Source organism: Diadema setosum, chromosome 9 (assembly GCF_964275005.1).
Source record: "Diadema setosum chromosome 9, eeDiaSeto1, whole genome shotgun sequence".
Classification (NCBI taxonomy): domain Eukaryota; kingdom Metazoa; phylum Echinodermata; class Echinoidea; order Diadematoida; family Diadematidae; genus Diadema; species Diadema setosum.
This window is the reverse complement of record NC_092693.1, coordinates 39898950-39914788: the sequence shown is the minus strand read 5'-3', so window position 1 is coordinate 39914788 and position 15839 is coordinate 39898950. Positions and strand designations below refer to the sequence as shown.

General features: G+C 36.9%; 1 protein-coding gene across 1 annotated transcript in view; it reads left to right on the top strand.

Annotated features, from left to right (window-relative positions):
- Window positions 1-15839, top strand: part of LOC140232678 (U3 small nucleolar RNA-associated protein 4 homolog) — a 118760-nt gene that overhangs the window by 34453 nt on the left and 68468 nt on the right. The window contains exon 10 of the mRNA XM_072312786.1: window positions 12908-13024. Within this exon, the coding sequence (XP_072168887.1) occupies window positions 12908-13024 (117 nt within the window). The remainder of the gene's footprint in view (window positions 1-12907; window positions 13025-15839) is intronic.

Genomic DNA, 15839 nt, shown 5'->3' with positions numbered 1-15839 from the left:
TATATATATATATATATATATATATTCTCAGAGTTTGACAAACTTTGATAGAGGAAGTTGGAAAGGAAGAAATGAGAGGAAAGGATAAAGATAGAGAGGAGAAAGAGAAGAATAAAAGTGAATGGTAAGATCTGTGCAGAAAGGCTGCTCCAGAATCAGACATGTCATGTATAGTGATTTGTTTTCAAACTGCAAGTAGATATGGATAAGTCATATTGACAGCAATGGAAAATCAGAGGAGAGCTGCTTGATGATAGATTCTGATAACTTAGATAGGGAGTGAGATACCTAGAGCAGGGACAAAGAAGAAATAAAGAACCAATGTAGGTATCCATGGTAAATAGGTCAAAAGTAATTTCACAGAACTTCATCTTTCAAAGATGTCAGAAATATACTTGACATAGCTTGCAGTAGTAAGTCAGGGGAATGTGTACTTTTTTATCGGAAGTGAAACTTCATGTTATGAATTTTTTTTTTTTGTATTGTCATATTGTGACATTAGTGATTAATGCAGAGTTTTCACAGAAAGAGATTGGCACATGAAATTCAGCAAAACTTAAACAAAAATAATTCTTTATGGATTGTCTGACTTTGCTCAAACTGTTACCGATGTATTTCTTCATTCACTCTCCTACATTCTCTGAACCCATACTAATGTCTTTGGGCAAACTTTCCTGTAAATCAGGGTGTACACCTAACATTACAGCTACTGTGGTTCACATCACTCCATGAACACATTGTATTCTCCCTGTATTTACTTCAAAAACTGACTTGATACCTCATGTACACTGTATGTATGCTCAATGTCCAAATGGCCACTGTATGTGATACATGTTAGTTTGATAATGTTAGAGTTACAAAAACCATAAACCAAGTTAGCCGAGTCTAGGGCAGTCTATCATGTAGCCTGTAGAAAGGTTTTCACAGTCTACATCTAGCCAATCAGGTTGCAGCAATTCAAGGATCCACCCATGAACAGCTGTTTATTATTCATCATGTAGACCAATGTGGCATCAGATATATGAATGTACAATATATAATGCATCACGCGTTACCCCTGGGTACCTTAGTACCCTGGGGTACCATATTGTGTAGCGCCACCTCACGTCCACTCGTGGACAGCCGCAGAGAAATGCATGCACAGTGTGTGCGTGTACATAGTCATTCCCATGCCACTGCATGTTATACTATGCATGCATGGCACGCTGTGCTAGCAATAGCGTGTGCTTAAGTGCAGTGCAGTGCAGTGCAGTGGCTAGGGCTCGTTAGCTTCGGCACCAAAATAATTTCCACTTTTTGGCAACCCAGGGTAAAAGCTTTAAAAAAAAAAAAAAAAAAGATTTAACAAAATGGCTGATTTTTATTTGGTACCCTGGGATACCATTTATGACTTCATATATGTCTATGCTATTTGTCTTCATTTTACACATTTACACCAGAGCTTAATCTAGGTATCATTGCAATGGTACGCCTCTCAATTTTTCTATCCTATTAATTCTTCAAATCATTTCTTTTGTACCAAGCTATACTGGGATTTCATTCATTTTGTATGTAAAACATTAATAAAAGAATATTAGTGGCTACAGATATAACTGGTGACATCAACAATTGCGAGGGGAATGAAATCGGGGGTTTTTTCATCAATTTATTTCAGAGGAGCTGTATGGAATTAATGTATCCTACTCAGACATTCTGAGTATTAATGCTTTTTGTGATTATCACTGGTGAAGCGTATCTACGTTTTTGGCCTACTCTGAAATCCCATCAGTGAAATGTTACAGTTGATTGCAGTCTCATCATGCCTATGTCAAATATGGAAGGAGAAACATGTGATGTGTCGGCAGGGAGATGTTTCCGTGTCATTGTCCTCTGTCTGCAAATCACAGATGTGAATCACATTAATGTGCGTATGTGTCTGTAAGAGAGAGAGAGAGAGACAGACAGACAGAGATACACAGACAGAGAACCAATATACACCATTTGTTTTACCCCTGTACTGTGTCACTGACTTCTATATCTAGAGGGCAGTGTGGTCCTGAGAGTGAGAGTGAGATAGTTTACCATAAGGCTTTGGTGTTCCTCTTTTTGTTGAAACTTAGAGAGAGAAGAGGGAAGGGGCTATGAAGGAAGAGCTGAATGCAGTGCTGGAGGGAGTCATTTGTGACTTCAATTTGTGCCTTTCATGTTTCCTTTGATTTTTATAATTTTTTTGAGCTTCCAGTTACAATTGACCCCACACTTGGATGCTATTCAGGGAAAAATAGCCTGTAGATAAAAACATGATTAAGGAAGTCATTTTGATCATGTTTATTTTAGGAAGACTAGCAGCTATAATTTCTTCATTATTCATGAAGGTTCAACTTTCTCTTTGTATGTTAATGGATATTATTCATTTTAGCAGGTTTGTGTATTGATAGAACTTGCCATATTTCACTTCCTATCATTAAAATTACTAGTTATTAATCACATCTACCTCTACTGTTGCAACTACCATCAATATCAATACCAATCCTGATTACAACTACTTCTAATGGTGATAATAGTAGTGATAATAATGATAACAATAATGATGATGGTGATAATGATGATGATGATGATGATGATGATAATAATAATAATGATAATAATAATAGTAATAATAATGATAATAATAATAATAACAATAATAATAATAATAATAATAATAATAAGTAAAATTTGTGTCCTTTCCATCAAAGTTTTGCTGTGTTGCAATAACCTCATAATGATGACTTATTGGGAGGAATGGTTGTAGATGCTGCGTTATGACCAATTTTTTTTTTCATGCCTATGTCACAAAGAGTTCCTGAAGCATTATTAGGATGTCTTTGTATGCTTGAACCAATTGGAGTATTGTGAATTAGTGACATAATCACTTCAACTAATTTGCCAATTTCACTTTTTGATAAAATTGATTTGAAACTTTACAATTCTTGGTCTTCTTTCTTTAAGTCCTATTTTGCTGATATTTCTGACATTCTGTTCATCTATTTTTATTCTATTTATTGAAGTTAACTTGAACATGGAGTGAAGTAATACTTTAAGGTTTTTGCAAATTTAGGATGTTTGCCTGGAAGCAGAAGTTGCTTCTACCATTTGAAAGAAGGCAAATATTTTTTCAAACTTCTCCATCTTTTGTTTTTGTTTATAATTTTCATTACCAAGGCAGAAAGAAGAACTGATTTTAATGTAACATTTTTTTTTTCCATTCCAAATTGTAGCCTGCATTGGTTTTGCCAATGTTGAGACATAGAAAAGGCTTTTGAATGAGAGTATCTTCATTGATGAAATTGTTGAAGAACATAATCAAACAACAGGAAAGAAAATAACAATAATAATTCTCCTTTTATGGCAGAAGGAGTAAGTTTACTGCAGCCCACTAAGAAAATGCCACCTGATGTAGGAACGATATTTGTTAATAGCCAAATTTGAATATAACTTCTCCATGAGATAACAGATTATACCTCAGGTGTTTAATGTCACTTGGTACATCAAATGTAATGGTTTCAGGCATATTTGTACTAATGGAATGGATGGGGGGGGGGGAGAGAAAGCAGCATCAAACTGAGAAAGAAGAATGGGAACATTGACTTGAAGCCAGTTTCCATCACTGATAGTTCACTTTGCGGAGAAGACATGGTGTTATAATTAAACACATAAAGACTGTGAGGGCGCTTGAGGATCATTGATCTCCGCTCACATTATCCCTGACATAACATCTTTGTGTGCTAGATAGTCTTTACATCGAGACCGATTGATAAGCTATTATGAAGCATTTCTGGTTCCTATTTGTCTAGCGATCCCATGCCCTGCAATCAGGCACTAGTAGGCAAATAAGACTGCTGCCTATTGCTCTTTATGCAGCTAGTATGTTAACAAACACCTTTTTTTTTTTAAACAGTATGTAAGGTGCTATGCTCAAAACAAATAAGATTGAATGATGCTGAGAAGTAATTTTGATCTGACATGTCTGTTACATGGGAATGAAATGGAAGGGCAATTCTACACTTTTAAACTATTCCATTTTCAAATGTATTTGATGTAAATAGAGTAAAAGCAGATAAACAGAATCCAAGAAATTTCATAAAGTCAGACTTCAAATACATTTCCAAACCTTTGTTCAGTTGACTGTGTCAGGGTAAAATCATAAAACACAAGTATATCATGTGAAGGATACAAGTTATTCTTTTTGATTTTTCATCTTCAGGGAAAAAAAGAAGAAATGAAAGTAGTGAAAATTAAAGCATGGTCCAATGTGAGCCTTATGAGGCTATGACATCATTTCATCTGATTTGCATTATATGCGATTTGCTAATAATATCACTTTTCTCTGAAAATAAAAAATGTAAAAATCCATAATTTTCTTATCTTAAATGAGAATTTGATGAAATCTTTACCAGTTTGTATGTTTGATTTGTTATAAAACCAACTTTAACATCATGTCGAATGCCACTTTAAGCATGTCAAGACTAAATGCCATTATCATATTCTAAAAGGAAATGATTTAATCCCATCTTCACTGAACGTTTCATTTCCATAATTTGTAAGCTCTACATAGTTTGTGCTGTTAGTGCTACACTGTACAGATATTCCAAATTAACTTGTTTTGACATTTGATATAATACACATACTTATCAAGATGTCTGTAAATTTTACACCATTAGCTATAGAGAAGCCACAAAGGTTGAGATGAAGTAGATGAATCTTATTGATATAGTGAATTGGATGTGATACACGTACATCTGTGAGCCACTACAATAGACTATAAACCCATCAATGTTCTACATTGCCTCTTCCCTTAATAATCAAGGCACAATGCACTTCAAGGTAAATTGCACTCATTTCACATAGCCAAAATTGCTGTAATACATCATGTGTACATGACACCAATATCTGAAAGGTCACACATCCCACCCTTCAGAGACTAGAAATGATGTGACTCCACTCATTGCATTCCAATTTGTGCAAATCACTTTAGAAGCTTACAATCACTTTAAAGGAAGGAAAACATAATTGTCATGTTTATAATATCAGTATGTTATGCCTATGAGTGCACTAGGGTAACATAGTGACTCATAGTCGTACTGGTGTATGCAGGATATTGGATGCTTTCGTTAGAAATTGTCATCTTAAGACTTTCTTGAGGAATAGAGGGTAATTTCATTAAAGTATTGAGCAAAAATGATATATATTCATATTTTGAATGGTGCTATAAATCTCTAGATGCAATTTACTGGATTCACATATGGGGGAAATGGGGGAAAAAAGCATGAGAGGTAAAAATGTCTTGTTTTATTAATTTATGTGAAAATGAACTGAACCGTCTTGTCTGTTACTCGTTGCATTATTTAATGGCTGTAGTGTTGCCTGCAGCTGTTTTGTGTGACTCCAAAGTCTCTTAAGGAAACCTCCCCCTTCAGTGATGTAAAGGAGTAAGTATGTATTTGACATGACTGTCGTTCATGTGTGTGTTGGACAGTGGGCAGTCCGCAGGGGAGTGGAACTTGACAATGGGACCTTTCAGAGATTGATGTATTTTGTTATGCAGAAAGGCCTTCTCTATGGCCATGTGGTGACTTTTACAGAGAGATTGAGAAGAGAATTCTACAAGGTGATTATAAAAAGTGTCCTTTTTTTCCAAGTTTTTTTTTTCTGCCCTTAGCTTTGCATAAGGGCAGAACTCTTCCATTTACTTCTAGTGTCTGTTCTAGATTGGGATGATGAAGAAAAGAAAAGAGAAGGAAGATGAGTGGAGGTTGGGTGATATTGATCAGTTTGTCTACCAGCCACCAATGTAGGAGTGTCACTTTTCTATATTCTGCCCTGTTAGCTCCTAGGTAGTCATTCATTCATTTCCAAATCTCACCTGCCTGTTTGTCTGTATGTCTTCATTTCTTTAGTTTAAAATTTTTTCTGGGTACAGAATCCTCAAGAGACCAAGGCAGCCTGTTAGCTACACAGGTAGCAGAAATTCTGTCTGTCCATGTTGTCCTATCATTGAACCTCATTTATCTCTCACTTCTTTTTTCCATATATCCTCATTTTATTTATTTATTTTCTTTTTCCTGCTGTCTCCATATCAAGTCTTTCTCCATTAAGTCCAAAGTCTTTTTGATGTATTTTATTCTTTTGTTGTCAGAATGTCCATGTTCCAAATGCCTGATTCTATTCTACCTTTCTTCTTTATTTTCCTATCTGTACCTGCTTTCTTCTCCTTGCAAATTATTTTCTACTGATTTTTTTTTTTCATATCCAAACCTTTCTTGAGTTTAAGATTCCCTCTCACTTTAATCCAGATTGTCTTTAGTGAGTGTGTGTGCGTTTGTTTGTACATACATGCAGATGCAGCATGTGTGGTAGGATTTTTTTTTCATACTACCAGAGAACAAAATATGGTTAGTGGTATATCTTGTGTAAGCAAAATAGAACCAGGAGATGAAGGCTAGGGGTACAGATCTAGGATATAGGCCTGGCTTTATATCCAGTGGGTTTTATTTGTTCAAGTTGATTAATGGCATGAGATTTAAAAAAAAAAAACACACACACACATAAAAAGAATGTGTTACTATTTGTAAGATTTAAAGGAGACCTCCGGAGGATTTTTAGACTTTTACATTTGAACAACTGTAAATTGGTTCTACTGGGTACAGAGTTTCAGAATTTATGGCGATTGGGTAGAGGAATAAGAATGTTTTCGAAATTTATAACAAACTGCAATGAACAAGGATGATGACATGGCAGCCTCACCATAAGAATGCATGAGTTGGGGCTCAAGGAAGCAAAACAAAGGAAGATGGCATGCATACATTCTACACAGGTGAACATGTTAAGATTGTATAATCAGTATTGTAACAGAATTTCACTGATTCATTTCTGAAATATGTGAGCCTCCTATGTCATCCTCATTGTTCAGTGTAATTTGTTTTGGGTTTTTCAGAGTATTAGTTTTTCTACTCAAGGACCACAATAGATTCCACAGTCTGTACATAGAGCTGTCGATTTATGCATGGCATGATGTGACTTTTTGAAAAGTGTATGGACTTCCCCCTTAAAGGGACTGTACAGTACTGGTTGAGGTGGGGATTCATGTTTTGAACATTCCTAAGTGAGATAATGAGAGACCTCTTATGAAATATGAAAGAGCATGTAATTTTAAGAAGGATTAAATGTTTCTTTGTTGGAAATTGGTTTTCAAATGGCTGAGATATCCAAAAACGTGATAATATTAAAAGGCATCAGGTCACGCCTTTTATTAGGATCTCTTTGTTTCACCTTGTTTTTGGATATCTCGGCCATTTCCAAACCAATTTTCATCAAATAAACTTTTGATACCCCTTAGAATTGCATGCTCTTTGACACCTCATAGTGGTTTCTGAATATCTTGCAACACGTTAAAAGCTAAATCCTCACCTCGACCAGAACTGTACACACCCTTTAACTTTGCATAAATGTACAGTGTTTATGTTCTCAAACAGCATTCACAAATTGGATATTTATTTTTGGTATAATTGCTTTATTCTGTTCATTATATGATTTCTATGTATATTTATATGAAAAAAGAAATCAAACAAGGATTATAAAAACAAACTAGTTCTTCAGGAATGCATGTACCGTGTGTGTGTGTGTGTTGGTGGGTGGGTGGAGTAGTGGGTTTGTGTTTATCTAAAAGTTTTATTGTGAAATAAAAGATGACTCATGGTTGGAAAAAAAAAAATCATACCATCAGACCAAGAAATAAACTGTAAATCCTTTCACAGCCAGATAGCCTGCCAGGCACTCAGTCTTTTGTTTTCATCTAATATCTTACCTTCATCCCATGTTAACAGCTGAAAGAGGCCAAACAATTGTTGATCAGTATTCTCCCCCAAATCTTGTAATCCCTGGATGACTACTGTTTCAAGCCCTTTATAGAATGGATGGCAAGAAGAGAGAGAGGGAAAAAGAAAGAATAGGCTACCTAAGTCCATAGACTGAGGGAGGGATATATTTATTATGTAGAAGCAGAACAGATGAAATCATCAGAGTTTATCCCCTCATTTTCATAAAGCTGAAGAAGAAAAAACACATACCTTTCCTGTCCCCTGATGCTTGCTGTTAGGAGAGAGAAGAAAAGAAAAAAAAAACCACTTTGTAGTTTAAGAAGCTTGTATCTCACCTTCCTTGTATCTCTCCTCCCTTGTATCTCACCTTCCTTGTATCTCACCTTCCTTGTATCTCAGCTTCCTTGTATCTCACCTTCCTTGTATCTCTCCTCCCTTGTATCTCTCCTCCCTTGTACCTCACTTCCCTTGTATCTCACCTTCCTTGTACCTCACCTTCCTTGTATCTCACCTTCCTTGTATCTCACCTTCCTTGTATCTCACCTTCCTTGTATCTCTCCTCCCTTGTATCTCTCCTCCCTTGTATCTCACTTCCCTTGTATCTCACCTTCCTTGTACCTCACCTTCCTTGTATCTCACCTTCCTTGTATCTCACCTTCCTTGTATCTCACCTTCCTTGTATCTCACCTTCCTTGTATCTCTCCTCCCTTGTATCTCTCCTCCCTTGTATCTCACCTTCCTTGTATCTCACCTTCCTTGTATCTCTCCTCCCTTGTATCTCTCCTCCCTTGTACCTCACTTCCCTTGTACCTCACTTCCCTTGTATCTCACCTTCCTTGTACCTCACTTCCCTTGTATCTCTCCTCCCTTGTATCTCAGCTTCCTTGTATCTCTCCTCCCTTGTATCTCACCTTCCTTGTACCTCACCTTCCTTGTATCTCACCTTGTATCTCACCTCCCTTGTATCTCACCTTCCTTGTATCTCTCCTTCCTTGTATCTCACCTTCCTTGGTATCTCACCTTCCTTGTATCTCTCCTCCCTTGTATCTCACCTTCCTTGTATCTCACCTTCCTTGTATCTCACCTTCCTTGTATCTCAGCTTCCTTGTATCTCACTTCCCTTGTATCTCTCCTCCCTTGTATCTCTCCTCCCTTGTACCTCACTTCCCTTGTATCTCACCTTCCTTGTATCTCTCCTCCCTTGTATCTCACCTTCCTTGTATCTCACCTTCCTTGTATCTCACCTTCCTTGTATCTCAGCTTCCTTGTATCTCACTTCCCTTGTATCTCTCCTCCCTTGTATCTCTCCTCCCTTGTACCTCACTTCCCTTGTATCTCACCTTCCTTGTATCTCACCTTCCTTGTATCTCACTTTCCTTGTACCTCACCTTCCTTGTATCTCACCTTGTATCTCACCTCCCTTGTATCTCACCTTCCTTGTATCTCACCTTCCTTGTATCTCACCTTCCTTGTATCTCACCTTCCTTGTACCTCACCTTCCTTGTATCTCACCTTGTATCTCACCTTCCTTGTATCTCACCTTCCTTGTATCTCTCCTTCCTTGTATCTCACCTTCCTTGTATCTCACCTTCCTTGTATCTCACCTTCCTTGTATCTCACCTTCCTTGTATCTCTCCTTCCTTGTACCTCACCTTCCTTGTATATCACCTTGTATCTCACCTTCCTTGTATCTCTCCTACCTTGTATCTGTCCTTCCTTGTATCTCACCTTCCTTGTATCTCACCTCCCTTGTATCTCACCTTCCTTGTATCTCTCCTCCCTTGTATCTCACCTTCCTTGTATCTCACCTTCCTTGTATCTCACCTTCCTTGTATCTCAGCTTCCTTGTATCTCACCTTCCTTGTATCTCACCTTCCTTGTATCTCACTTTCCTTGTACCTCACCTTCCTTGTATCTCACCTTGTATCTCACCTCCCTTGTATCTCACCTTCCTTGTATCTCACCTTCCTTGTATCTCACCTTCCTTGTATCTCACCTTCCTTGTACCTCACCTTCCTTGTATCTCACCTTGTATCTCACCTTCCTTGTATCTCACCTTCCTTGTATCTCTCCTTCCTTGTATCTCACCTTCCTTGTATCTCACCTTCCTTGTATCTCACCTTCCTTGTATCTCACCTTCCTTGTATCTCTCCTTCCTTGTACCTCACCTTCCTTGTATATCACCTTGTATCTCACCTTCCTTGTATCTCTCCTACCTTGTATCTGTCCTTCCTTGTATCTCACCTTCCTTGTATCTCACCTCCCTTGTATCTCACCTTCCTTGTATCTCTCCTCCCTTGTATCTCACCTTCCTTGTATCTCACCTTCCTTGTATCTCACCTTCCTTGTATCTCTCCTCCCTTGTATCTCACCTTCCTTGTATCTCACCTTCCTTGTATCTCACCTTCCTTGTATCTCAGCTTCCTTGTATCTCACTTCCCTTGTATCTCTCCTCCCTTGTATCTCTCCTCCCTTGTACCTCACTTCCCTTGTATCTCAGCTTCCTTGTACCTCACCTTCCTTGTATCTCACCTTCCTTGTATCTCACCTTCCTTGTACCTCACCTTCCTTGTATCTCACCTTCCTTGTACCTCACCTTCCTTGTATCTCACCTTCCTTGTATCAGTGTGATTTAATGATTTGCTTGTCAGTCATTCAGTCAGTGTTTGTCTGTCTATCTGTTTGTCTTATACAAATGTAGTTGTCTTTGTCTGACTAGACATGAGAGAGTACACTTGCTGAGAGTAGACCTTAGTCTGGAATCATGGGTAACTGCAACATGCCACACCTATCTTGGCTGCCATAATTTATGAGTTTATATGTTAACATGCTGGCGAGACAGGCTGAATTTCATTATTTCATGTGAAATCAAGGAGCATCAATTCTATTTTAAGGTTTCTCTTGATTTTATTTTTCATTATCTCTACCCTGCTCAACTCATGTGATTTTTTTTTTCAGTATTATTTTGTCTGGCAGACTATCCCTGCTGTGTGACCAAGCTAGAGGAGATTTTCATAGTAATGTGATTCTAGTTTTATGTATCCTGTGCTCTATCTCTCCTTTTTTAACTCCAATCTTGTTGGAAAGGGATTTTTATCACTTTAGATTTCCCTTAAGAGACAGGGTATTGTGTCAGAATGAAAAAGAAAAGTATTATTATTATTTTTTTTTTTTTTTGAGAGAGAGAGAGAGATGACAGAAGAAAGATGAGATCAGGATGTCAGTCCTTCCACTTTCAAAGTAAAGACATTATTTCTTGACATACAGAAATGCATTTATCTCTGAACAGATTTAAGACACTATTTCATGCCAGTGATATAACAAATATAAATACATCACAAATGTTTCAGCATAAACACAGTGTGGCTAGCTCCAGGCACAATCTATTCAGCATATCAAGATATCTTGAACTCAAGAAAAAAAAATGCTTTGATTGGCTTTCCTTGAGTATCTCATTAACAGCCTGTATGAGGAAAACAATATACAATTGTCAGAATGACATGCTATTTTTGCTTCCTTGTGAGGATTAGAGAGGACATGGTGATTTCATCATGGATCTTATTCCAGACTGACACTTTCAAAGGACAGAAAGTCATTCTGAAGCATCAATAAATACAAAGTAACTTATTGTCTCTGTTTGATGAAGCTCATTATCTGTCTGTCTACACATTTGCATTTTTTGCAAGTTGTTAAAGTATGCAGGTGGGGGTGTGAAGACTGTTAGCTGATATGATAGCTAGTGATGTGAGGATTGATACATTCAGCAAAAAAAGAAAAAGAAGAAGAAAGTGAACACTTTTTCTACTTGGATTTTTCATGGAAGCTTTCCATAAAAATCAACATGTTATGTACCATTTTTAGGGTAATTTTCTTTGCTATCAACCCTGATGGAGCAATAAGGGAAACTGTATGCATGAGCAAACACATTCATTTTTGTCCTCCAAGGTAAAAAAACAAAAATTGCAAAAATGGACATGTTGTCTTTCATGTGCAAATGCCCTTCACGATGACAATGATAACAAAAGACCAATTTAGCCCAATGATAGACATGAGTGAAGTAGCAAAAGTAAGTTTCTGTTCCCTTGTATGGCTTTATAGCCTCAAACAAAAACAAAGTGGGAAACTAAAGGGGAAGGGGAATAAGAGGTTTCTGTCAACTCCAACTCAATTAACATAAAGAGTAATGCCCCCAAAAAGTGACTAAATGGACAGAATTTCAGGATTTAATTCATTTGATTTAGGAATTTAAGGAATTCATGAGATAAATTCAAGAACCAACAAGAGGATACTCGGATCACTTAAATATTGTTTTCAATTTTCCTATTTCAAAATAATAATTCAAATTTCTGATATTTTAGTTAATATTTCTTCTTCTCTGATGTCATTTGAATTTGGACTTGACAGAAGATTTGTCATTTTCCTCCATCATTTTTAACCTTTCTTTATCTTTTGGCAACAAAGAAATTACAGAGACCATAAGTTTAATTTTGCAAATTGATTCATGTTTCTTATTGTGTGAAATTTGTCTTTTGTTCTCATTGTTATGTGGAAGAGCACTTATGACAACTTGTTCATTTTTTGCAATTTTTACTTTTGTACCTTGGAAGAGAAAAATAAATGTGTTCACTCATGCATGAAATATCCCTTTTTATTGACAGATCAGGTTGATAGCCAATTAAATTACCTATAGTAGGGTATATGATACATTAATCTTTACCCAAATATTCTATGAGAAATATCAGCTCTTGAAAAAGAGTTCACTTTCATTTTCTACTGAGTCCATAAAGAATTGATACATACATTTACTTTTTATGATATGTTTAATTGCAGAGAAGGCACTTGAGATTTTGTGGTTTGAGGGTTTGATGTTACAAGAATTTCTTTCATGATTCCTAAATACCTAAATGGTGGTTTTACAAGAAAAACTGAAAGAATACATTTCTAAATTGTGATTATAGTTACCACTGCACATTGCTGAAATGTTTGGTCTTATGTATTTTACAACTTCATTCCACCCGAGAAAGTTAACTCTTACTCTTTTTTTCTCTTTTTTTTTTTCTTTTTTGAAGAGTACAGAACAGATTGTGTGCAGCTCTATCAGCAGCTGTGGGTTGTGGTTAGCCTACTCCGATGTTGAGAAGCTCAGATTCTACCACATCACACGCAGTCCGCTTGCTATAGAACGGGTAAGTTCTTGTAATATTATATCACATTTGACTACAGAAATAGTGAGCAGTTTTACTTGGCCTTTGACATGCACTGATAGCCGTGACAACTCCATTCACACATGGACACAATTCTGAGTGAAGTAAATTTTATACCTCAGGTCTCCTTGAAGATATAGCAAAGAGTATGACAGTGTATGGGAGATACTTATGCAAGATCAAATATGACTGCATTATTTTTGTGAATTCTGTTGGTATGATGCACTTATTGTTTTAGCCAGCAGAAATAGGTGAAATTGTTATAATATTGATATAAAGTATTTATCATAAAATGTGTGAATCACAACAAATCAAATGATCTGTCTATTGTCACTGTTTTTGACCTTTTTCGAAGTTGTCAAGAAGCAGACACATTTTTTCAATATCTCAAATTTTGTGATATATATTTTGCATTATTACCTTAGATATCAACCTGTAAGGCTATAATCCCCACCCACCCCATTGTACTGCATCATACGACAGAAGAAGCGTTTTCTTCATACTGTGAAATATAGCTAATAGCTGTCTACGCTAACGTTTGCCATGATTTCAGCATTTGCTGCCAATTTTAAGCATAATGATAACTCATGAATTCAAGCTTCACTTTCCTTTCATGTCTGTAAATTCTTATTTTTTTTTTTATCAAGCTGACCGATGGTATTGTTTCCTGTAATTGTCAGAATGCTATACTTTTCAACAGAGAAAAAAAAAAAATGTTATCAATGATTTATCTACTGTCAGAAATTGAAAGACTAGTTGACCTACCTCTTTTAGTCTTGTCTGGAGAATCATGTCTTCCTATTTTCTTGGCTCACTGCAATTTTCAGTTTTTAGTTTTTCTTCCTTTTAGTTTTTGTGAGATAATGTAAGCATCATGCTAGGCCATGCACAGTGTAAGACAATTGCACAGAGAAGTTGGAATCAAGTAAGGTGATCCCTAAAGTGCTACAAGCTTCTGTTATCATGAAAATAATGGAAAGATTTAACCAGAAAACCAAGAAGCCCCAAGCTCAAACCTGGATGTCCTGAATTCTGTGTAAATGTGAACTTTTGATTTTTCTTCTTACAAGATATTTGTCTCTATGTTGGGACTACACAGTTTATAGAGACAAAGAGCTTTGGGCTTGATCTCCTTCTAAGTTGACATCCTTCTTTATTAGATTACACAATGCCCATTTCAGTCTGCTCCAGTAAAATCTCCCCCAAACATCGGATGAGCCAAGGGAAATAACCTGAAAATAGACAGCAAATCCCTTCCGTCTATGAATTATAGAGCTCCGCACAATTATTCAGTCATAGAAATATCGATGGAAATTAGCCATTATGGCAGTAAAGATAACATCAGTGTGAGTGATAATGGTGATGTTGATGATAATGATGGTTATTATTATAAGAGAGTAATGATAAAAACTAATTTAGATCTGTTGCAACTGTCTGAAAAAAGTGCCTTTTACTGACATAAAGGCACACCCATTGTTCAGTATCTGAGAAATAATAATGACATAAATACTGCTCATGATTTTTTATCTTGATTTAGACACTGAATAAAATATTTTTTAACATTAATGTAGGGCAATTTGTCAATCAATTACAATAAAAACAACTCAATGCAAGAATCATTAAAATGTATGATTTAGATGTACTTGAAGTAAACACATCTTTTACATTATCATTAAGGATATCTACATCAATTTATGTTTGTCTTTCTTTGTTTAGGGCGGTATTAGTATTTCTACCATAACATAGCCATTGTCTTCAGTAATGAATTACAGGGTCTAGAATTCATCATTCAAGTGTAGAAACACAACTTGAACGAATAGACTATTTCACTTATGGGAAGTAATTGGTGTAAAAGTCTGATGAATGTGATTTGAAAACACTCAACTCTTAGAGTGATGGCTCACTGATATTACTTGCAATGGAGTGTCACTCTATCTTTAAACCTACCCCCATTTTTTTTTTAGCTCACCTGAGCCAAAGGCTCAAGTGAGCTATTGCGATCGCCCTTCGTCCGGCGTCCGTCGTGCGTCGTGCGTAAACTTTTTACATTTTCATCTTCTTCTTGAAAACCCCAGGACCGATTTTCATCAAACTTGGCAGGTAGCATCCCTAGGGGGTTAGGAACTCAATTTGTTAAAATGGGCACCATGCCCTACCCAGGGGGCCCCCAGGGGGGCAAAACCCCTCAAAATTAAGGAATCTTTAAAAATGTTCTTCTCTAGAACCAGAAGTGATGGAGCTAAGTTAATACTATGAGTTAGTACATTGATGACTGTAGTTTCAAGTTTGTTCATGGCAGAATCAGGGGTGCCCCCCTTGGGACCCAGGGGAGGGGGGTGAGGAGGGGTCCTAATGGGGCCTAAATTGTACATTTTTATCTTCTTCTTTAGAACCCCATGACCCATTTTCACCAAACTTGGCAAGTAGCATCCCTAGGGGGTTAGGATCTCAATTTGTTAAAATGGGCACCATGCCCCACCCAGGGGGCCCCCAGGGGGGCCCAAACCCCCAAAATGAAGGAATCTTTAAAAATCTTCTCTAGAATCAGAAGTTATAGAGCTAAGATAATACTATGAGTGAGTACATTAATGACTGTAGTTTTGAGTTTGTTCATAAGAGATCCAGGGGTGCCCCTCTTGGGGGTAGGGGTGGGGGGGGGGGGGGTGGTTGGGAAGGTCCAAATGGGGGCCTGAATTGTACATTTTCATCTTCTTCCTGAAAACCTCATGATGGATTTTCGTCAAACTTGGCAGGTAGCATCCCTAGGGGGTCAGGATCTAAATTTATCAAAATGGGC